The 23848-nt window shown below is 44.3% G+C and overlaps 1 protein-coding gene across 3 annotated transcripts in view; it reads left to right on the forward strand.

The window, feature by feature from the left end:
- Nudt2 (nudix hydrolase 2) overlaps positions 1 to 11303 on the forward strand; it is a 16111-nt gene extending 4808 nt beyond the window's left edge. The window contains exons 2-4 of one of the 3 annotated variants that reach the window (XM_031377080.1): positions 7902 to 8031; positions 8459 to 8539; positions 10631 to 11303. In XM_031377080.1, coding sequence (XP_031232940.1) covers positions 7905 to 8031; positions 8459 to 8539; positions 10631 to 10947 — 525 coding nt within the window. In that variant the 5' untranslated portion in view covers positions 7902 to 7904 and the 3' untranslated portion in view covers positions 10948 to 11303. Of the gene's footprint in view, positions 1 to 7897; positions 8032 to 8458; positions 8540 to 10630 lie in introns of all 3 variants that reach the window. The other 2 variants (XM_031377079.1, XM_031377081.1) reach the window with 2 other exon arrangements.
- Positions 11304 to 23848: the final 12545 nt, after the last annotated feature.

Raw genomic sequence — 23848 nt, forward strand, 5'->3', positions numbered from 1 at the left:
TTCTCTGTGTAGCCCTGGCTGTCCTGGAACTCACTCTATAGACCAGGCTGGCCTCAAACTCAGAAACTGCCTGTCTCTGCCCTCCAAGTGCTGGGACTAAAGGTGTGTGCCACCACTGCCCAGCTGGAGTTAGATTTCTTTGGATTCAAATTCACATTACCAGCCATCATGCCACTGGGCAAGTATTGTAATCTTTTTTTGGTTTTGTTTTGTTTTGTTTTGTTTTGTTTTGAGACAGGACTCATATGGCTCTGAAAGACCTCAGATCTACATGTTGTGAAGCCTAGCCTTGATACCCTAGTCCTTAGGCCTCTCTGCCTTCCAAGTACTGAGATTGCAGGTGTAAGGTGCATGTCACTGAGCCTGACCTAGCGTTCCTTACGATTTCAGCTTTGAGAAAGAAAGTGTGTGCTTTTGTGTTCATTTGGAAGAGGGAGATAGATCTCTGACTACAAGACCAGCCTGTTCTACATATCTTGTTCTGGGCTATACTGTAAGACTCTGTCTTAAAATCCCAGTTTCCTCATAAACTAACACACATCTTAAAGGATCATCCTTCGAGCTTGTTTGTTTGTTTGTTTGAGACAAGATCTTTAACATAAAGATCTTGCTCTTCAGTCTCCTGAATGCTAGGATTATAGGCATGTGCTACCATGCCTAGCCTTAAAGGGTTGCTTTATAGCATTGTAAAACTATATTATACTATTTTAGCTGTCAAAAACTTTGCACAGTATAGGTGACACAGTATTATTACTTGACAGCATGGCGGCTTGAAACACTATGCTTTAAGGGAGTTAGAGCATCAGAAATGTGAGGAGGGTTAAGGAGTCTATTATGTAAAGGCTGAAGGAGAGAGTGTGTACCTCAGATGTGTGAAGTTTGAGTTCAGTCTCTGACCCCACAAAAATAAATAAGCAAGCGGATAAAAATATGTTTCCGGGAGCTTTGGGGAGTAACTGTTTGTGCAGCATTCTTGATGAATATGGTGAACTATGGCAGCATAGCATTTATCTGTGAACTCTCCCTCCCACCTCCCATGTTGGTCCTGAATCTCCTAGGCTGTGAGGAAATTCTGTCTGTGAAGAAAGCCAAGAGCATTTTCCCTTAGCTTCTGGAACCTTCTGATGACATTGAGGGTTTTTTTGGTTCAGGTTTTTTTCTAACCACCTCAGGCACTCTGCCACTTTTCTGAAGTGTGAATTGCCTGCTGTCAGCCTGGAGTTCTCACCTCCGCAATCCTGGCTGCAGGCATATTTGCATATTGGATGCTGTGTTCTTTAACCCCCTGAGGTTTCAATCCACTTGGAGAATGTATGAGAGCTGAATACTTTCAAGCCCCTGGATAGTTTCAGCTCCCTCTTCTCCAAAAAAACAGAAAACCAACAATAGCTCCATTGACTTTTATGCAAATGGCACTCTTCAAGAAAACACTGGGCTGTTTCCCAGGGCCCCAGAACATACTTAAACATTTGTTTGAGTGGGAGGTGGGGAAAGAGTTCTGTTGAGTCAATGAACATCTGTTAAGAGCTGCTGAGCTGGGTTCCAAGGAAACAGACTGCAGAGTCTGGTTCTTTCCTGCCAGAGGTACCAACAAGAGACTTACCTTACAAGGGATGCACACCTAAAGTGGCTTTGTACTGGATCACTTTAATTATACTGGAACTACATTTCCCAGAATTCCTCCTTTTAAAATATTCTATTATTTTCTGTTTTTGAGTGTTTTGCTGACACGTATGTCTGTGTACCACATGCATACCTGGTGCCCAAGGAAGTGGGGAGTCTCCATGTGGATATTGGGAATCAAACCTGGATCTTTTCCAAGAGCAAGTGTTCTTAACTACAGAGCCAACTCCAACAGCCCCAGCATGTTGTGAAGCACAAAGTTGGCATGGCTGCAGTACATATACTTTAATAGCAGTCTGTTGGCTCACATTGCTGATAAAGGACAGCATCCAGGCCTGCAGAAATCTCAGCTCATTTGGAATCCTCCCCTTCAGCTCTTTTGCATCCTAGGTGAAATGGCCTTCATCTGTAGAGGGCTCTGGATTTACCTGCTGGTCACCTGTGTTGCCAAGCCTAGAAGCTATGAAAGGAGGAAGTCTAGGTTTCTAGTTTGTCATTGTAAGTTCCAGTCATCCTCACAGGTCTCAATTTGCTCTTTTAGTTTTGTCCTTTGCTTTTCTGCCTCACATCCAATTTCACTGCAGACTGCTAATGTCATTAGTCTTTAGGCCTAACAGCCTATGTGGAGGTGACTGGCTTGCTTCCAGAATACACAAAATATAATCTAGCACATAGTTGTGCTGAGGTAGAAGGATCTCAAAATTAAGGCTAGCTTGAACTACAAAATGAGCTCAAGACTAAGCATGATCTGTATATTAATATCCTGTCATGAAAAACCAAGGGCTAGGAATGTAGCTTAGTGGTTAGAGTACTTGCCTAGAATGCGCAGATTCTCATGTTGATTCCCAGCAACACGTGTATATTCCTTATAATTCCTACAGTAAATCCTTAAACTTCTCTGATCAAGTCTTATAATAGAGATTTATGGAGTTATTACAAGCTAGAAGACTCAAAACAAAGGCGATACCTGAGCTATCTCAAAAATTAAAGACAGGAGCCAGAAACATGGATTAATAGATAAAGTACTTGCTGTATGAGTTTGACAATGCGTTTGTTCAATCACTGAATATATAGAAATAGGAGAGAATTCCACACATGTGCCATGTTGTACCTATACCCCCACAATCATTTTGTAAACAATCATTTTTAAAGGGATAAGTGGGAAGAGTTGTTTGTGTGAAATTTGGGATAGGCTTCCAGTTCATAGCTGTTTTAAGCCAAGCAATTGAAAGGGCAATGAGAGTCCTCCCTTTCTAGAAGCACAGTGTTCTCTGTGAGTCCAGCATGCATAGAGTGAGCATCTGTTCTTACCTGTTCTGATAGATCATAGGCCCACTGTCTTCAGTGTGGCCTCTTTACATGCTGCTAGAATGTACCCTTTCTACTAGACTGAGATTTTCTTTCCATTCCTCTCCAAAGGAAAATACCAGCCTTTCCTCTCTTCTGGGGGTTTACATGGCCACCCAAGGCCCAATTCTTGTCCTTCATGAAAGCATCTTTCTTTTCTCATGCTCTGTTTGTGGTGGTAATATGCTGGTGCTTCCTGTCTTAGGAAGAGCAACAGCCTCTCTAGACTTAGATTTCTAAGTTTACCTAAGGCTTCAACATTCACTATATAGGACTCTTCAAGGGGCAAGAGGAAGGTGCTTTCTTTTTAAAAAAAATTTTTTTTGTTTGTTTTTGAGACAGGGTTTCTCTGTGTAGCCCTGGCTGTCCTGGAACTCACTCTGTAGATCAGGCTGGCCTTAAACTCAGAAATCCACTTGCCTCTGCCTCCCAAGTGCTGGGATTAAAGGCATGTGCCACCACTGCCTGTCTTAAAAAACTTACTTATTTAATTTTATTTTATGTGCATTGATATGAGGGTGTAATAACCTCTGGAACTAGAGTTACAGTCAGTTGTGAGCTGCCATGTGTGTGCTAGGTCCTTTGGAAGAAGAGCCAGTACTCTTACCACTGAACCATCTCTCCAGCCCCCATCTATTACCTTTTAATCATCCTTGTAGGAAGGACATAAGATCAGTTACCTGTTTCAATATGAATTCTAAACCATGATTAAAATCCTTGTTGAGTAGTTATGCAGTGACAAGGTGTTTCCAGAATGGGGAATGTTCTCAGCATAAATAAGGAGTCAGGAAAACAGAACATGGTGTTTGGAAAGCCTATGTACTACTACTTTACATATGAATTTTTTAACTCAAAAAAGATCTCATTATACATATTCTGTACCATACTTTCCTCAATTAATATATCCAAAAATATTTTCTTACAGCCAGAACATTTGGTTCTACCCCATTTTTAATGGTGTGGGGTGTGTTAGCATCCAGATCCTGTGGTGATACATGGGCGGGTCCACAGACCTGTTGCCAGGGCAACAGCCACCATATTCCCAGAATCCGTATCTCACCTCCCACCTTTACCCCTTTCCGCGCCACTACCCCTACTTCCTCTCAATTAAACCTCTTACACGTGGAACTGTTTGGGCCTAGTGTGGTATTTTCTGACACAACCCGCCGCTCCAACACATCAGGGTGTGTGTGTGTGTGTATGTATGTATATGTATGCCACAGAGATAGATGTATGTACTGAAGTGTAATTAACCATTGCCACACCAATGGATATTTTTTCTGGTTTAAAAAGTACACTTATAGAGACCCTCTCTCCAAAAAATAGATTTGTTTTTTAATATTTTCAGTTGCATGTATGAGTGCAGTGCCCACAGAGTCCTAAAGCAATGAATTTGCCTGAAAATGTGGATTTACAGGTGCTTTTGAACGTCCAGTGTTGATGTGGGGAACCAACGTGGGTCCTCTGAAAGAGCAGTATGTCCTCTTACCTGCTAAGCCATCTGTTCATCCCTCTGTCTGTCTTTTTGATATTACAAGATTTTTGTGAATATCTTTTGTGTGCATCTTTTTTAATGGCATCAGTTAGCCCAAGCTATATAGCCAAGGCTGACCTTGACCTTATGATCCTCTTGCCCTCACCTCTCAAGTATTGAGATTATAGATATGAATCACCAAGCCTAGTTTCATGTGTGCAGGGTCTCACTGGCTGGCGTAGAACTCACTGTGTATACCAAGCTGGCCTCAAACTCACAGAGCTCCAGAGTGCAGATTAAAGTTCTGTACTAAAACACCTGCGTACACAGACTGTTTCTTAAAACACTGAGTTCATTTCTAGTCCTTAAGGCCTTCCTACCCACCAGTTTAGAGCTATTTGAGTGTCTAAGTTTGTAACTTGGTGATAAAACACTTGTCTAATATGCATGAGGCCTTCATTTTAATTCCAGCCACCCCCCAAAAAAAGAAGAAAGAGGAGTGGGGTGGAGTGGGGGGGGTCCGTGAGAAGCTGCTATTCCCTAAAATAGCATTTGATAACCTTCCTGAGAATTACTCTGGAAGAGGTGTTTGGGCCTGACTTCCATGCCTTTGACGGCTCAAAGTGACTCTTTTTGTTGGTTTATTCTTTTGTTTGAGACAAGGTTTTGCTCTGTAGCCCAGGCAGGCCTCAAATTTGCAGTGATCCTCCTGCTTCAGCCTTCCTAGTGCTGGGATTACAAGTGCATGCCATCATGTCTGGCAGCCCATCTTGATTAAACACCAACAAGGGAACATAGCATGTAGCAGGTGGCTTCTTTCTGTTCTCCAGTCCCACTTTAGGACCTTTATCCAGATGTTAACCTCTGCCAAAGCCACATTCTCCTTTCCTATGTGGAGTTACCTTTCTACCCTTTTCTTTGCTCCAAGGTCCCTTCTTTCAGTAAGCCTGCTATAATCCCTCAAAGGAGATCAGATCTTTGGCTATCACATGTTTTTCTTTTGTGACCTGTACCTTATTATGTGTGTGTATGTGTGTGTGTGTGTCTGTGTGTGCGTGTGCATATATATGCATGCATGCATACATGTGGATGAGGGTGTGTTCTATGGCACATGTATAGACAACAGAAAGCAACTTTTCTGGTGTTGATTCTTTACATGGGTTGTCAGGCTTGTGAACAAGCACTTTACCCCTTGAGCCGTTTTAGCCACCCCCTTCCAGATGTCATTCCATATGGAGAGAAATCTACTGAGTTTTAATATGTGCCAGGTACTGTTCTAACACACTATAGGATTAAAGCAGTTAGGCACACACTTTAAGAACTCTGGAGACAGAGGCAGGTCGATCTCTGTGAATTTCGGGACAGCCAGGGCTACGTTAATGAGACACCCCCCCATCCCCCATCTCAAGAAATAAAGAGAAAAAAAGAAGAAAATTTTACCTGGCAATAGCCAGGTATGCTCCTCCCCACAGTTACCTGGCAGCAGCCAAGTAGGCCTGACCCACTACAAAAGGGGCTGCTTGCCCCTCCTCCCTCTCTTGTTCCTCTCTTGGTCTCTTGCCCTCTTGCTCTTCCCTTCTTGTTCCCTCTCTGTCCCTTCTCCCCTCCCCATTCCTCTCCCTCCTCTCTCTCCATGTGCTCATGGCCGGCCTCTACTCCTCTTCTCCTCTACTCCTCTCTCTCTGCCTTTCTCTGCCTCTACTACCCTCTTAACTCCCCACCCCATGCCCTGAATAAACTCTATTCTATACTATTGGTAGTTCTCATAGCTACTTCTTCAGGTAGAACTGTTTCCTTCCACAATTAATTTCAGAGTTAAACCCAGATCTAGGCCCACCTTCATCCTGTGAATGACTGTGATAATGTGCCTCTGCTATTTTTCATTTGGACTGTATGCGTATATGACTTACTAGGCATGGATATGAGTCTGAAAAAGTGACTTGGTATCCCAGACTACCTAAGTGACCCCACTGAGTCATGAGAAAATACCTTGAAGTCTCTGCTTTAAGGACTCAGGATACAGTCTGAGAGGAATGGGATTGTAATTTTGATTATACTACTTATATTGCATTCTCTGATTCCTAGCCTCCTTTCTGTTTCAGTGAATTTGTTTCTGAGTCTTTGTAGTCTCATAACTAATACACACAAGCCCTGAGTTTCACAGGGATCCTAGGGTAGTTAGAGGCCTCTTGACTAGGGTAGTTCCCAGGGTCCTGTAATTGCACACAAAGGTTTGTTCCTGATTCCTGGATTCCCCTCTGTTAGATTTCAGTTACCATGGCAAAACACCATAACCAGAAGCAGCTTGAGGAGGAAAGAGTTTATTTCAGCTTATGAAATAAGGGAACTCAAGGCAGAAACCTGGAGGCAGGAACTAGAGCAGATGAACATTGCTTGCTGGCTTTCTCCCCCTGGCTTGCTCAGCCTGCTTTATTTGTGTTTGTTTATGGAGACAGGGTCTCTCTGTGTAGCCATGGCTGTCCTGGAACTGTCTCTAAACCTCAAACTCGGAAAATTCCACCTGCTTCTGTCTCTCCTCCTCCTGACCTCTGGAATTAAAGGCACGTACTGTCGCCACTGGCTATTCAGCCTGCTTCTTATGCAACCCAACTCAATTCCACTTTCGTAGGGAAAACACCACCTGCAGTGTGCTGTACTGGGCCTTTGTTGTGGGAAATATTAAAAGGAGCTGCAAGTTCCCGTGCTATGCCCAGCTACTCTCTGCCTGGTGGTCTCGCCATCTCTAGCTAGATACAGTCGGCGGTCTCCCCTTCTCCAGTTTGCATGCCTTAGTGCCGTCTGTCCCTTCTCAGCCATAAACCCCCTGTAGTCAGTGGTCCCAAATTCCAGTAACCCAGTAAATCAAAACTCTCAAAGTTTATAACTAACCAGTCAAATTTATATATCAATAAATTCTCAATTCACAAGATGCCCACACAATAATTTCAAAGCCAATTGATAATGATACAAGCAGCCCACCTAGATTAGACAAGTTATCCCAATTATTCTATCCTCTTATGATATTCATATCTACCTGTGGCTATTTAAAGCCACATGGAATCTGGATTGTTTTCCTCTCCTTCCATCTTCTTTTCTACTCTGTCCTTCCCTCTGTGCTGGTTTCTGAAACTCTTCGCTCTGCCTCTGTTTTCCCTGTTCAATCCCAGGCTTCTTGTTGTATTAATATTTAAAGTGATTGGACAGGGAAAATTCTGCTACAGGCCTTCCCACGTAAACCACTGGCATTTTCTCAACTGAGGCATCCTTTTCTCAAGATGACTAGTTTGTGTCAAGTTGACAATAACTAACATCCATTCCTTAGCATGTCTTTTTGTGGGTTGTGAGATCACAGTTAGCCTGTCCTTGCTATTCTTCAGCTACCGGCCCTCCAGGAGTGAATTTTTCTGTTGTGTATAGCTTCCTAGGGTCTCACATCTTTTTTTAACTTCATAGATAGATCATGGCTCTGAGGGCATGTGGCTTGATCATCTTCCGAAGACACCTTATTCCCAAGGTAGACAACAGTACAATTGAATTTCTGCTGCTGCAGGCATCAGACGGCATTCATCACTGGACTCCTCCCAAAGGTGAGGGGACAGACGATTGGTTTTTTGAGGGGAGGGAATGCCATGCTTGGCTCAGGAATCCACCCTACAAAGTTTGTTTTTCAGTGACTGTACAGCAAGAAGAGGTGGCAGAGGCAGGAAGGAGCCTCCAGGCCAGCTCAGAGCTAGAAATAGGGTTCAGCGACTGACCCAGGGCAGACATAGCATCTGGTGTTTTATATCCCTCGCCTGTGCTCTAGCCTATGAATGACTTGACAGGAGAAGAACCACTGGGCTGGGGATTGGGAATATTGAAGTTGAGTAATGACTGGGCTATGTGCCTACCTTTCTGGGCTGAGTGCTTCATCTATCAAAGTAGAGGTTGACTTTAAAATCGCAAGTTTTCTTCCTGCCCCTTTTTATGATTTCATTTGATCAAGGCTTCTTTGCTTAATGTTCCCTTCACTAGGGTTTTCTTATGTGGACCACATGGCCAGGGAGTGTGACTCCTGGAGGTGTCAGAAGCACAGAGGAGCTGGGTCTCCTAACGGTAGGCCATCTGCACATGCTGGCAGGATTGGAAGAGTAACAGTGATGGGCTCCTTTCAGCCTAAAAGGTTATGAAGATCACAGAGCCCTTGGGGCTGTAGCCTTAGCAGCCACCTTTGCCTTGGGTTCCTCACTTAGAACCAAGGATAGAGCTGGTCAGGTCTTCAGGAGGCAGAACAGTGCAGACCAGTGGCCTGGAGCCTTAGACATGGCCAAGATGTGTTTGTAAGCAGGTTAGTTTTCATCCACCAGCATTCTGGATGCTGTCTTAAGGGTACAGGAGATTCCTTTGGATGTTCCTAAAAGAGAAGGCAGGCTACATAGGCAGAAGTGACCTGAGTGACTGTCTCTTGAGGAGCCTGTGCCCATTGAGTATGTATTTTCATTCCCAAGCTCTTAGATGTGTCTTATTTTTTCTGAATGCCTCTTTTTCTGTTAATCCTCATGCTGCCAGGTGGTGGTGGCAGTGGCAGTGGTGGCAGCAGCACATGCCTTTAGTCACCACACTTGGGAGGCAGAAGCAGGCTCATCCATCTCTGAGTTCAAGGCCAGCCTGGTCTTCAGAGCAAGTTCCAGGGCAGCCAGGACTACACAGAGAAACTCTAACTTAAAAAAACAAAAAAAGAAGAAAAAAAATCTCATGCTTATATTAAGATTATCCTTATCCAACTCTGCTTCAGACAGGGGTGGAGGGGGGTGATGAAGCCACCCTTAATTGAGGCCATTGGAATGGTCCCAGTGAGCAAGAACAGATTGGCTCTGGCAGTTGCTGGGATGAGGATCCAGGGTAAACAGCCCCAGATAAGACAAAAACAACTGGGGAGGCACAGACATATCTGAGAGTGGGAGAAAAGAAACCAGAGAAGAAATTTTCACACATTTGAGCTGCACAGGGAAGAACAAGGTAAAAGAGAGGTGTCCCAAATACTGTAAATAGGAATATTCACACTTATCTTCTAATTACCGGAGTCACACTAGGAGATGCCAGAGGAGCTCTCCTAATCAGTTCCTCCTTTACCCTGCTAGCATTCATAGGCAGCAAACTGAATAGATGGTCCTGGGAGGGGTGGGCTCAGACTCCTGTGCAGACCCCTGGGAAGTAGAACATCTAGTGTATAGCTCCACCTCCAGGCCAAAAAGGGAACAGCTATCAGTTCCTGCTCCTGAACCAGGAGGGGCCCCCTCAAAGACTTACCAGAGCCAGGAGTAAATACAGGTTACCAGAACCCTCTCATTGCTTCTGGGCCCTTCTGGGACACTAAGAATTTGTGGGAAAGGCCTAGGGTAAAGCTGGGGGCCACTGCAGTCTGCAGAGCTTCAGGTTCTGCTGCAGCAGTTTCTTGGCAGCTGTCTGCTTGGATTTGGATCTTGCCAACAAATTTTCTTAGAACTGGCTCTTGGCTTGTCCTTAGTCTTAAGTTCCCATCAGGACTTTCTCTGTGAATCTGAAATCTGGCCTTGCTCAGTTAGAAAGATGAAAACAATTTGAAAGGCCTTGATGGCTACTTGGAAACAGCTGCTGTTACAGCGGTGCAGGCTGTGCCTGCTGACTGTGGAGGGTTGAGCCCTCACTGGATTTTTCAGCTAGCCCCGACTCTGCCAAGAGACTCCCACCCTTGGGAAGATTACCTTAAGATCTCCAAGGGAAAAGCAGTCCCTGTGAAAAATAGAGGGGGAAGCAAAGAGGAAAGGGAAGCAGAACCAAGGAAAGCCATCGCAACACCTGAGGCAGCGAGTGTCCTGGGATGAAGATGTAGCTCAGCGGGAGAGAGCTCGCCTCCGGAGCGCACAGCCCCACGGTTAGCGCAGCAAAAGCTGGAAGAAGTGTCTAAATCTGACCTTCTGGACACATTTGTTTCACTCCGAAAAGATAGATTAGGAAGAAGGGATTTACTTCTCAGACCTTGAGAACCAGACACTGTCTGCCTTGTAGTTCTTCCTAGGCATGTTAGGATATTGACCATCTCTAGACTTGCTTTAGCTCAGGAACTCCCAGGAAAGTCACTGAAGACCCTATCTTTATATTATCTGACCTGGAAGGATCCAGCTTCTGTTAGTATTGAAGATTTCTTCTTTATTTTCTTCTAACCAGGCCATGTGGACCCAGGAGAGAATGACTTAGAAACAGCCCTGCGAGAGACTCAGGAGGAAACAGGCATAGAAGCAAGCCAACTGACCATCATTGAGGGGTTCAGAAGGGAGCTCAATTATATGGCCAGGCAGAAGCCTAAAACAGTCATTTACTGGCTAGCAGAAGTGAAAGACTACGATGTAGAGATCCGCCTCTCCCAGGAGCATCAAGCCTACCGCTGGCTAGGGCTGGATGAGGCCTGCCAGTTGGCTCAGTTCAAGGAGATGAAGGCGACACTCCAAGAAGGACACCAGTTTCTCTGCTCCACACTGGCCTGAGCTGACCAGAACAAATGCTTCCATTGCATCCTTATGGGTTTTTCAAGATGTACCCACCCTTCCATCCAGGGAAGGATGCGCAGGTCATGGCTTGTTAAAACCAAGAGCAGATAGGTTAGTGAAATTAAAATTAACTCAACACTCTCAAGTGACAGCAAGGAAGCCCTGGGTTCAACCCCTAGCATAGAAAATAATTACTTTAAAAATTAAGGCAAGGATTTTACTTTCAAATCATTACTTTAAAAGCAAAATTTTTAGCTAAGTTAAAAAGCCAAGGAGGGGTTCAGTTTTTTAAAATGACAGCCCCAAAGCATATCTTTGTCATTTATAAATAAACTTCAAGCAACTTACATGCCCTTTTAACCTGTGTTTCTTTCTTGGAAGTCATGCCATTGGTTGGGGAAAAGAAAATTGAAATGAGTCAGAGCTTTAGATGTGACCAAAGGGAAACTTTAGACCATGTGGCCATTCCGACTTGTGTAAACTATAGGAAACCGTATGTCCAAATACTATACCCCCAAAAGCTAAGGGCTAGGGGATGAGGATGGTAGAAACCCAGCACATCTAGGATAACCCCTCTGCTCTGCAACTCCATGCATCCCCTCCCCTGCATACAGACCCATAGAGTTGGAATTTCCAAGCCATAGAACTGGAGTGCAGAAATTGAGCATTTTATTCAGAGATTTCTCCAGCACCCGCATATTTTGTAGGTGCATAGGGAATGTTTCAGATCCAAACCTTAGCACTGTACCCTCACCTTTTATCCTGGGCTGTCTCCCAGAGTAATGAGCCCGGTCAGCATGATTGAATTTGTGAATGAGGCATGCCCATGTTCACAGGCTCTGCCTAGGTCATGTCATTACACCTATACTCCTCCCCCATGTTCAGCAGACTTAGCATTGCCATTTCTTCCTAACCCCCCACCTACTGGCTTTCTTCACTGCCACTGTAAGACGCTGAGGTGCAAGTGTTTGGTCACAGCCTTCTGTTGTTTTGCTACTCTGGCTTCAGGAATGCTGAGGCAGGCGTTAGATCTTAGAGCCCTTCCAGAAGCCGCTAGCAGCCAGGTTCGTGTGGAGTTTATTAGAGAGCTGTTGCCCAATGAAGTGCAGAAGATTGGAGGGGAAGGGGCATTGGCAAAGGTCAACACGGATTACCAGAGTCAAGAACAGCCACCCCAAAGGAAGGAGAACAGTCACCCGGTCTTAAGCAGGCTTCCAGATGTTTCCAGTCACTGATTCTCCGTAGACAGAGCAGTACTAGTGAACAGATCCTGGAGCACAGCCAAGGACCTAAATGGTTTGTTCCTCGCCCCTTTGAGCAGCACTCTCCAAAGGAGGCCTGCTGCAGGAAGTTTTTGGAGCTTAATGTTCTCTTCCAGGCCAGCAGGGACCACATCCCACTGATTTAATAAATGCCTGCTGGGCAGTGGTGCCAAACCACAGGCAGGCTGCCTCCTAACGAGGACTGGTCAGTCAGCCCTGTGCTCTTAGAATGGGAGGCTGGAATCTGAAAATTCTAAAACCTCTTACATCAAAGTTGGAAGGGACTGAAAATGACCTGATTTTGCTGTTCATTTTTATTACATGGGAAAAATGTATGATGGGTGACACGGTGTCATATGCCTGCTGAGGCAGGAGCATTGCTGAGAGTGCAAGCAAGACCAGCCAGAGCTACAAGAAACAAAAATGGTTGGAGAGATGGCTCTGTGGTTAAGAGGACCTCTTCCAGAGGTCCTGAGTTCAATTCCCAGCAACCATCTATAATGAGATCCGATGCCCTCTTCTGGTGTGTCTGAAGACAGCTACAGTGTACTCATAAATAAATCCAAAAAGAAAAAAGAAGAAAAAAGAAAGGCACTACCTGCTTTTCCAGAGGACATAGGTTTTGAGTCCCAGCACCTACATGGTGACTCACAACCATCTGTAATTCCAGTTCCAAAGGATCCAATGTTCTCTTCTGGACATGGTACACGGACATATATATAGGCAAAATGCCTATACACACTTAAAAATTTTTTTTTTGAGATAGGATTTCTCTGTGTAATTTCTGGCTGTCCTGGAACTCACTCTATAGACCAGGTTAGCCTTGAAGTTACAGAGATGTGCCGGCATCTCTGTCTTCCAAGAGCTGGGATTAAAGGTATAGGACCACCATTACCTGGCAATTTTTTTAATCTTTAAGGAAGGAAGGAAGGAAGAAGGAAATTAAAATAGAAGCATCAGGCACAGAGTAAGGAGAACATGGGGAGGAGGAAGGAAAGCCAGTGGCCCTTGGTCTTGGAAGTTGTCTATATGTGGGAAGTTTTGAGACTAAGGTGCCACAGGGAAAATCCTTTAGCATATCTCATATAGAGTGGCTGAGATGGATCAGTGTTTAAAGTGCTTGCTGTGCATGCCTAACAACTTGAGTTTGATCCCCAGATTCTAGAAGGAAGAAGAGAACAGATTCCTAAAACTGGTTCACATGCCCCGGCATCCCCATACCCACACTCATACATCCCATCCTTGTCAATTAGAATACCTGACAGTTTTGGAGACATTCCTCTGGTCCTTACAGAATGCTCCATTAAAACATAGATACAGAGGGCTGGAGAGATGGCTTAGAGGGTAAGAGCACTTTGTGCTCTTGCAAAGGACCTGAGTTCCATTCTCAGCACCTACATGGGTTATACAATGCCCTCTTCTGACTTCCATGGGCACCAGGCACACATGTGGTATGCACTTGGTGCACGTATATACATACAGGCAAACCAACTCATACATGAAAATTAAAGACAGGTATAAATCAGCCATGACAATATTTATAATCGTACAAGTGGCCTCTCCTTGGCTTCTTACAGTGCCAAGTTTCAGCTGCTCTTCATGACTCCTTCATCCTTAAAGCCTGTGTGTTGAACCCCAAGGAAACAATTCTAAGAAGATTGTCTCAACGATGTCGATCTCTTAACACAACTGGTTCTTCAGCACAAGCTGACCAGAATCACAGATTCCTAATTCTAAAGATCAAATGGCCCCCATGGAGTCTTTTAAGAACTCTCAAACTTCCCTCTGTAATTTTACAAGCCAGACCTTCACCATCTGCCCTGCTCTCAGCTTTATATTCTAAGTTCCCATGTGTCTTAGGATTACTATTGTAATGAGGAAACGCCATGACCAAAAACCAGTTGTGGAGGAAACGGTTTATCTGGCTTTACACTTCCACATTGCAGTCTGTCACTGAAGAGAGCCAGGACAAGAACTCAAACAATGGGAACCTGAAGGCTGGGGCTGATGTGAAGGCCTCAGAAGGGCCTTCTTATCTGGCTTGCTTATCTTTCTCATAGAATCCAGCCTGCTCCCATCAATCATTAATTAAGAAAATACCCTAGGGCTGGAGAGATGTCTCAGCAGTAAGAGCACTGGATGCTCTTGCAGAGGATCCGGGTTCAATTCCCAGCACCCACATGGCAACTCAATTGTTTGTAACTCAAGAACTGACACCCTAACCCAGACATACATACAGGCAGAACACCAATGCACATAAAAACAAGCAAACAAAAAAGAAAACTCCCTACAGCTCCATCTTATAGAGACCTTTCCCCAACTGTAGTCCACTCCTCTCAGATAACTCTATTGAGTGTCAAGTTGACATAAACTTAGCCAGTACACCATAACAGCTCATTAAGCTCTGAACACACAATGACTTTTCTGGACCAAAGTTCCAAAATCTTCCACATGGATCACAAGAGAAGCGAACAATCCTCCCTAATGTCTCAAGAGAGCTTGGTTTAGGGATAGAGCTTCAAAGAGGATCATCTTCTCTTTGAGAAATCCTTAATCATCTTTGTCAAGTCTAGGGCTCCGAAAGTCCTGCCTCCTTCAAAAGCTTTGCTAAGATGCTCAAAGGCCTCGTCTTCCATTCCTCTTAAGCTACTTTCTCATCCTCACACTCATGTTGCCTGTTAGGAAGCTGCTGCTTTCTTATCTCTGCCTTGTTAGGATGCCCCAGACTTTCTTCCAACATGTCCAGTTCACTTAGCCTCTGGTCCCGGCTGTTTCCTCCCTCCGTCTCGCATATATTGTGTGTCTGAGACATACACTCAAAGCACCATCATTGTGAGGCAAAGGCATGGGGCTGAGAAGGGAGTGTGGCTCAGTGGTGGCTCTCAGTGGAGAGCTCGCTGCTCTGTTACTATGCTGATGGGTGGTCTTTGGCAGTCTCAGACTCTCTGGCCTCATTTTCCTTCTGTGATAGGAAGATGCTAACAGTGCTCTCGGAACAAACACAAGGCCGGGAGGCTAAAGTCAACATGGCTGTTTCTGAAATCGGAGTGCCCTGGTGCTTCTTTTTATTCATATGGGACCCTAGCCCACAGAATGTTGCTGCCAACATTCAGGGTAGGCCTTCCCTGAGTTTAAAATGTGATGTAGGTATATCCTATAGACTTTCAGCTTTTCAGTCTGTTTGAGATTTTCTCATGAGAAATCTTGGGAAGCTAAACTGTTATAGATCCAGCTCATCAGGAGACGTGAGGTAAGAGGGTCACTTTAGCCTAAGAGCTGGAGGTCTACCTGGACAGCATTTCTTGACTCTGATCTTTTGAGTGCCAGAGGGAGTGGCAGGGGTCAAGGGTGGGAGTAGGGGAGGCAGTTGGATCTTTGTGAGTTCTGGGCCAGCCTGGCCTACAGAGTGAGTTCCATCGAGAAATGGTTAACTCTAACTAATTAACATATACCTCTCTTTGTTGCCATTGTTCATTCTCTTAACAGAGTCTACACAAGGATGGGGATAAAGCTCCATTGATAGAGTGCTAGCCACACATATACTGGGTATGGCAGGTTCCCCTTTAAACCCAGCACTTGAGCACAGAGCCGGCAGATCTCTGTCGGTTCATACGTTTGTCTGGCAACTTGGGAAATAAGATTTGGGAAAAAAAGTTTCTAGGTGGAGAAAAAAGAATGATAATTGTTTTTTTTTTATTTCTCTTTTATGAATAATCCAAGTTTTCTAAAATGATATTACCTTTGTAAAAAAAAATCATAGCTTTTGGCGCTGGAGAGATGGCTCAGCAGCTAAGAACACTGATTGTTCTTCCAGAGGTCCTGAGCTCAATTCCCAGCAACCTCATGGTGGCTCACAACCATCTGTAATGGGATCCAATGCCCTTCTCTGCTGTGTGAAGACAACTACAATGTGCTCACATATATAAAATAAATAAATCTTTTTTTAAAAACCATAGCTTTTAAAACATTTTATTTCTATTTATTGTGCCTGTTAGTAGAAGGCATGTTTTGCTTATTTTTGTTTTGATTCTTGACTTTTTTTAAGAAGTAAATTTTTTAAAGTTTTAGAAATTACGTATTTTTTAATTTCATGTGTATGAATGTTTTGTCTGAATGTATGTGCACCACCAGTATTCAGTGCCCAAGAAGGCCAGAAGGGAGCACTGAATCCCCTGGAAGTGGAATTCAGAAGGTTCTGAGCTGCATGTGGGTGGTAGGATTTGAACTCCGGACCTCTGGAAGAGCAGGCAGTGCTCGTAACTGCTGAGCATCCCTCCAGCCTTTGTTCTTTTGTTTTTTTGAGGCAGAATCTTAAATATGTAGCCCAAGTTGCCCTCAAATACACAATCCTCCTGCCTCAGCTTCCTGGTGCTGGAAGTACAGGCCTGTAACACCACATCCAGGTTAAAAAACATATTTTTGAAAAGAAATTTTGTTCCTGTAAAATACAAAACAGAACAAAACTGTTTTTGGTGTGAGCAGAAATATTCAAAGACTAGAAAAATTGTCTGTGAGCAGATGTAGTTTTAAACAGTATGGAATTTCAAAGGGCTGAGAAATAGGAAAACAAGGACCAAAGACAATGGAAGATGTCTTTCAATTACGAAGGACATTTAGCTGGGGCGGTGGTGGCATGCGCCTTTGATCCCAGCACTCAGGAGGCAGTGGCAGGTAGATCTCTGTGAGTTCTAAACCAGCCTGGTCTACAAAGGAGTTCCAGGACAGCCAGGGCTACACAGAGAAACCCTGTCTTAAAAAACAAAACAAAACAAGGGGAAAAAACAAAAAATAAAAAGAAAGAAAGAAAAAGGAAGGAAGGAAGAAAGAAAAAACATTCAAGTCAGTTATTCCTTCCTCAACATCAAATCAAACTTCATGCAGAAACAAGGGGTCAGATGTGTTGACTATAAAAGTAAAATAATAAGAGGTAGAAAAGGCTGGCCCCAGATTCCTAGTTTCTGCTTATTCTAATAAACAGAGTTCCGCTCTGCACTCAGGCCGACCTTGGATTTGAGGGGATCCATCTACCCTGGAATCCTGAGTTCTGGGGTTCATGGCAGATGCTACCACACCTGGATTGGAGGTTTTAAAAATAAAAACAACTGAGACATAATTTATACATAGCAGAGTACTCTTTTTTTCTGAGACAGAGATCTCATTACAAAACAGTGGCTGTCTTGAAAGTCTCTCTGTAGACCAGGGTGACCTTGAACTCATAGAGATCCACTTGCCTCTACTTTCCAAGTGTTGGCATCAAAGGCGTGTGCCACCACACTGGGCAGTACATTATTTTGAAAAGGTATAACTTAGTAGTTCTTCTTTATTTACAAGGCCGTGTAATCACCACCACCACAACCTAATTTTAGGATTCTCAACACTCAAAAAAGAAACCATCATATGCCTCTTAGCGATCCTTCAGGCTTCCTCTCGGCCACCACTTACCCTACTTTCTGTGTAATCTCTCCATCCTCTGCATTTCACAGAACTGGAGCCCTATGACCTGGCATGGGGGTGCACACCTGTAACCCCAGCACTTGGGAGGTTGCAAGCAAAAGGAACGGGGTTCAAGGTCATCCCAAGCAGCTAGAAAGTCCCAGATCAGCCTGGGTGACTTGGAATCCCAGAACAGAACAACAGTGAGTAAATATATGCGTTGAACCAGACAATTTGTGGTTTTTTGTGTCTTGCTTCTTTTACTTAGCATGTTCCCAAGGTTTACTCATGTCATTTCCTCCTTCCACTGTTATGATGATAGCATTGTTGAAATGTAAGAACCCTGTTTCAAAAAAAAAGAAAAAAGAAAAGAAGAAAGAAATATGGTTCATATGTCATATGAAACACCGATTTTAAAGCGTACACTTGATGGCCTTTATATTAATGGAGTTGTAGAATTATAATTTTAGGACATTTTAATCATCCCTCAAAGAGCAAAAAAACCAAAGAATAAAACCAGCCAAACCAATAAAACCAAACCCATAACCATACGCAATCATGCTATTTTTCCAAACCTTAGTCAATCCACACTTTGCCTCAGTCTCTTGGAGACTTGCTTGTTCAGGACATGTCATGCAGTGGACTTATGTAATATGCACTCGTTTGTTTGTTTGCTTTTAGTTTTCGAGACAGACCTGGCTGTCCTGGTGCTTACTTTCTAGACCAGGTTGGCCTTGAACTTACAGAGATTCACCTGCTCCTGCCCACTAAGTGCTGGGATCAAAGGTGAACATCACCATCACCTGGCCACTGGACTGGTTTTAAAGTGTCTATACTCTTACAGGTCAGTCAGAGATGTTTGAGAGCTGGGCTATCTATACATTCTCTCCAACATCTGTTATATCTGTTGATGGTGATGGTGATGATGATGATTGGCACCCTAGTGAAGATGAAGTGCTGTCAGTAATTTTATCCATATTGCTCTGGTGGAATATCATTTTGAATATCTTTTCATATGTTTACCGGTAATGATCAGGTCATCAGGCTTGGTGGCAAGTGTCTTTACCCACTGAGCCATCCTGCTCATTTTTGTTGTTGTTGTTGTTGTTTTTTTTTTTTTTGCTTTATTGATAATGTATTTTAAAGCACAGAACGTTACAATTTAATGAAGTTAAATTGGTGTACTTTTTTTCTTTTGTTGACTATATTGATAGAGTCTTAAGTGTGTGATCTAAGGTAATGGAGATTTACATATATTATTTTCTCAGTACGAGGGCCCTCATCTATGCTGGAAAATACTCTATCACTCAGATGTATCCCCAGCCCTCATGTGACTTATGTTGGAGATGAAGTTTTGTTAAACTGCCCAGACTGACCGTGGACTCACTGTAACCCAGGCCTTGATGTGGGAGCCTTCTCCTGAGTAGCTGGGATTACAGAGCTTCAGCATCAGAACCAGCTCCAGGACAGCCAGAGCTATCCAATAAAGAGACTCTGTCAAAAAAAAAAAAAAACAAAAACAAAAAACAAGATTCTTGGGCTCAGCCTACTTACTACTCCATTTCACGATGAGCAGTCCACTGAGAAATCAAAACCTTAAAAGTGGAAAAATTTCAATTTCCTAAGAAGCAAACTGGGCTCCTCAGAGGGAGTCCCTGGCAACCCTGACTCAGGGAGGGTAAGTCTGGAGCAGAATCAGTTCCTGGGGCACTTGGCCAAGGGAGATAACATGGCCAGAGCTGAACTGGTCTCTGAAATTCTTCAAGGTCTCACCAAATACAATGAAACTAACATAGCAGCCAATCAAAACTGCACTAATGTCACTGCTTTTCCCCCTACCAATCACATTAGAGGTCACCTAACCCTTCTAGAAAATTCCACTAACCCTGCATAAAAAGGACCTGAGAGCTCCTTGGGTCATCGGCATTTTGATGAATAGTTGACCCCTGCATGCTGGTAATTTCTGCAGGGTTAACACTCTTCATCTTTGTATACTGTTTGAGTCTGTGGGTCATCCTTCAGTGATTCTTGGACCCTAACGATACTAAAATATTCTCTAAAAACAGAAAATAATGGATCTTCAGGGTGTGGTGACACATGTCTTTAATCCCAGTGCAGGAGAAGTATAGGCAGGCAGATTTCTGTTTAAGGCCGTCCTACCCTACAAAGTGAGGTAGGACTACACAGTGACACCCTGTCTCAAAACAAATATATATATATATTTCAATTTATGTGTGTCTGTGTGTGTGTGAATGCTATGTGTATGCAGGTGTTAACAGAGATCTGAAAAGAGTATCAGAGTCCTTGGAGCTGAAATTATAAGAAGGAAGTTATGAGCCGCTTAATATGGATGTTGGGATCCAAATCCCTGTCCTTTGAAGAACAGCAAGCACTCAGAACTGCTGAGCTATCTCTCCAGACACTCTCCCCTCCACCCAAACTATTTGTTGAAAAATAAGAAGAGAAAAAAAGAAGATTCCTGAGCTGGAAGTGTAGTGTGTGTAATTAGTTCAGCGGAAAGAATGTTCGATCAGCATATACCACACACACACAAATATTGTTTGAAATATAGTTTGATCATGCATGTGAGGGTTTACTTCTGGATTCTCAAACCCATTCCACTGAACTCATCCTGTTGGTGTGTGTGTGTGTGTGTGTGTGTGTGTGTGTGTGTGTGTGTGTGTGTACCTGTATTAGGTTTGCCTGTATGCGCACCGGTGAGTGCTAATGTCTTTAGAGGTCAGATCAGTCCCCTGGAACTAGAGTGTCAGATGATTGTGAGCCACCATGCTGCTCCTGGGAACTGAACCCAGGTATTCTGGAAGAGCAGTTGTAGCTCTCAGTCACAGAATCATCACCGTAACCCCTCATTTTCAATTAAAAAGATTCTTGTGTGTGTGTGGAGGGGGTATGTTCAGAGTGGGAGGGACATTGCACATGTAGCACAGTACAAACATGGAGGCCAGAGGACAACTTGGTGGAGTCAGTTCTGTCCTCCACTTTTATGTGGTTTCTAGTGATTGCCTAGGTCCAGTTTGCAGAGTATACACATTCTTTACCCAGTGAGATGGCAGCTCGTCATTACTGTACTATATGTCTTTTTGTTTGTTCGTTTGTTTTTCTTTTTTTGACACAGGGGTTTGCTATGTAGCTCTGTCTGTCCTGGAACTCACCAGGTAGACTAGAGATACACCTACCTCTGCCTCCCAAGTGCTGGGATTAAAGGCATATGCCACTACGTCCCACAATATGAGTCTATCTTGATGCTACTATCACATTATCTTTATTATTATATACTTGTAGTAAGTATAAAAATAGAGAAGTGTAAGTCCTCAAACTTTGTTCTTTTTCAAGATTGCCTTGGCTATTCTGGGTCCCTTTAATTTCACCATGAGTTTTTTTTTTCTATTTATTTATTTGCTTTTGATACAGGGCTTCACTTTTTAGTTCTGGCTGACCTGGAACTTAGTAGATAGCCTCAAACTCATAGAGATCCACCTGCCTCTGCCTCTCAAGTGCTAGGGTTGGTTAAAGGTAAATGCTACCACTCCAGGCTTCCTCTGAACTTTACATCAACTTGTTGACTTCCACAAAGAATTTGGCTGGGATTGTGGTAGGCACTATACTGAACCTATAAGTTAATGGGGTATGCCATCTTCACAGTCATAAATATTAACAATTTATGGCCAGGTCTTCACTTCTATCTAGGTTATCTTTAATGTCTTTCCACAGTAAGTATGCTTTCCAATGTGCAGCTTTACATTTCTTTTGCTAACTCCTTTAAAAAGTATTGTAAGCCAGGTACAGTAGCTCGAACCTCTAATATCAGCACTTGGGAGGCAGAAGCAGGAGAATTGCGTTTGATGTCAGCTGTAGAGACCACATGGTGGCTCACAAGCACCAGACACTCCAGTTCCAGGGGACTGACCTTCAGACCTCTAAAGGTAATAGCTCTTACCTGGTGCACAGTGCACATACAGGCAAAACGCAACACACACACACACACACACACACACACACACACACACACACGCATGTAATTCAAGGCCATTCTCAGTTATATAGTGAATCTGAGGAGCCCTGCCTGGGCCACTTGAGACTCTGTCTCAAAAACTTTGAATAACAATTTTAATAGAAAGCAAGATGAGTTTTGCCTTTGGTTTTTCTGAGAAATGTAAACAGAGAAAGCATGATTTGATAAAATAATGTTTTGAGGTGGGCACTCCAAGCCTCACAACTGCACAGGGGCCATAGAGTTCTATTCTAGTTTTCAAACCATGTTTGGGACAACCAGGGTTCAGGTAGAGCCATGAGTGGTCAGACTCATGGTCATGAGGGCATAACTCAACAAAATATCTAAGAGCAGAGTTTAAACATTGCAGGATTGAAAATCTAATCACAGGCCCCGACAAGGGAAGAGTCCGTATCCTAAGTGGAACGGACTCAATCCCCTGGTCACAAACAAACCGGACTGGGGACATAAGGACAGGGAAGATTAGAAAGTGACGCCATCTCTTTCCAGATCTCACACACAAAGAACATTCCTGGAATGACACACCTTTTCTCTTGGCCTGCAGGCTGCCCGGTGACTGGATCAATGCCTGAGGCAGTGAAGAAGGGTGGCTTGCTTCCTGGATTGTAGACATGGTTTTACCACCAAAGGGCAGAGAAGTGGGAAAGCTTCTTCTTCTTCTTCTTTTTTTTTCTTCTGAGACAGGGTTTCTCTGTACAGCCCTGGCTGTCCTGGAACTCACTCTGTAGACCAGGCTGGCCTCGAACTCAGAAATCCGCCTGCCTCTGCCTCCCAAGTGCTGGGATTAAAGGCGTACGCCACCACCGCCTAGCCGGGAAAGCTTCAATATCTCCTTCAACCTGGGTGAGGGGGGGTGGGGGTTGGGGGCGGCTTCCGGAGTCCAGAGTGGCAACTCCTGGATGCTCTCCCCAATAGCCATCCATCTTGTTTCCAGCCAGGACCCAAAGGACCTCCTCCTGGAATCGCCCATTTGCTCCATGCTACCTCTCCTCTTAGGGTGAAGAGCCGGCTGACAGACTTACCCCTACAGGGGAGGCCTACGTTTTTCTTTTCGGGGGCACAGAGGCCCTAGGAAATCAAAATGTCCTCTTGACCTTGAAAACAATGACTTACATCTTCACAGAAGCCATGTGTCGGAGACCTCAAGCAACGGAGACCTCAAGCGACGGAGACCTCAAGCGACGACGTTAGAATAGAAATTCCTGTGCAGGGCTGAAACCTGTGGTGTACTCTCCAGTCATCTTAGCCTTTGGCCTGACCCAATTCTCTGAGGGGCTGGAGGGTGCTGCCTGCTTCCTCCTGCTGCCTCCTTGAGAAGGCTGTGGTATAGATAGGCAGGCAGAACTCAGACTGCTCCATAACTCTCTCTCCAGCTCAGGATTGTGCAACCTGGAGTGGGAAAGCCAGTTAGGAGGGAAAGAACTGTCCAAAACCACAGAGCCCCTGACAGGGAACACCCAGGAACGGGGCTGCCCTCTGAACCTTTCCATATCACCTCCAATGCCACTTGGAGCAAGCTTGGGCCTTGCCACCTAAAGTTAAATAGCTCCCCTCTTATCAAGCTGCTGGAAAGATCCTGGGGCGTGCTGAAGTAAATGATTAGCTTTAAGATTAAAAACCAAGGCCATGCCTTGGGAGTTGGGCTGTACCCTGTAGGGGTTGTCAGCCCTTGGAGCCAGACAATGGAAGGAAAGGCCGACACCACCCAGCTGCCACTGCATTTTCCTTCAAGGCTAAGTCTGAGCGGACCTCTCACTGGCAAGGGATGGTTGTACAGGGATGGTTCCCAGAACAGGAGGCAGCATTTCTTCAAATGCTCTTCAAAATATATTTAGATGTACCTGAGAATCTGGGCAAAACAGAGGCGTGAGAAGGAGCTGATCTTAAAAGGCTTCAACACGAGAGCCTGGATCCCCCACCGCATAAGGGACACGGCTGAACTTTGGACAGCTCTCCTTGACTGCTTGCTGTGTGGGTTGGACAAGATCAGACTTTTGAGTCTGTGGGTCATCCTTCAGAGACTCTCGGACTCTAACAGTGGAATGTGGCTGGAGTCTTAGAGGCGAGAGTCCAGGAATCCTACCAAGTCTGACTCCAATACAGAGAAGTGAAACACAGGAAAGGAACTTTAATCAGCAGAACTATACCAGGAAGAGAAGGGAGACGATGC

The sequence above is a fragment of the Mastomys coucha genome, unplaced genomic scaffold, assembly GCF_008632895.1.
Source record: "Mastomys coucha isolate ucsf_1 unplaced genomic scaffold, UCSF_Mcou_1 pScaffold18, whole genome shotgun sequence".
Lineage (NCBI taxonomy): Eukaryota > Metazoa > Chordata > Mammalia > Rodentia > Muridae > Mastomys > Mastomys coucha.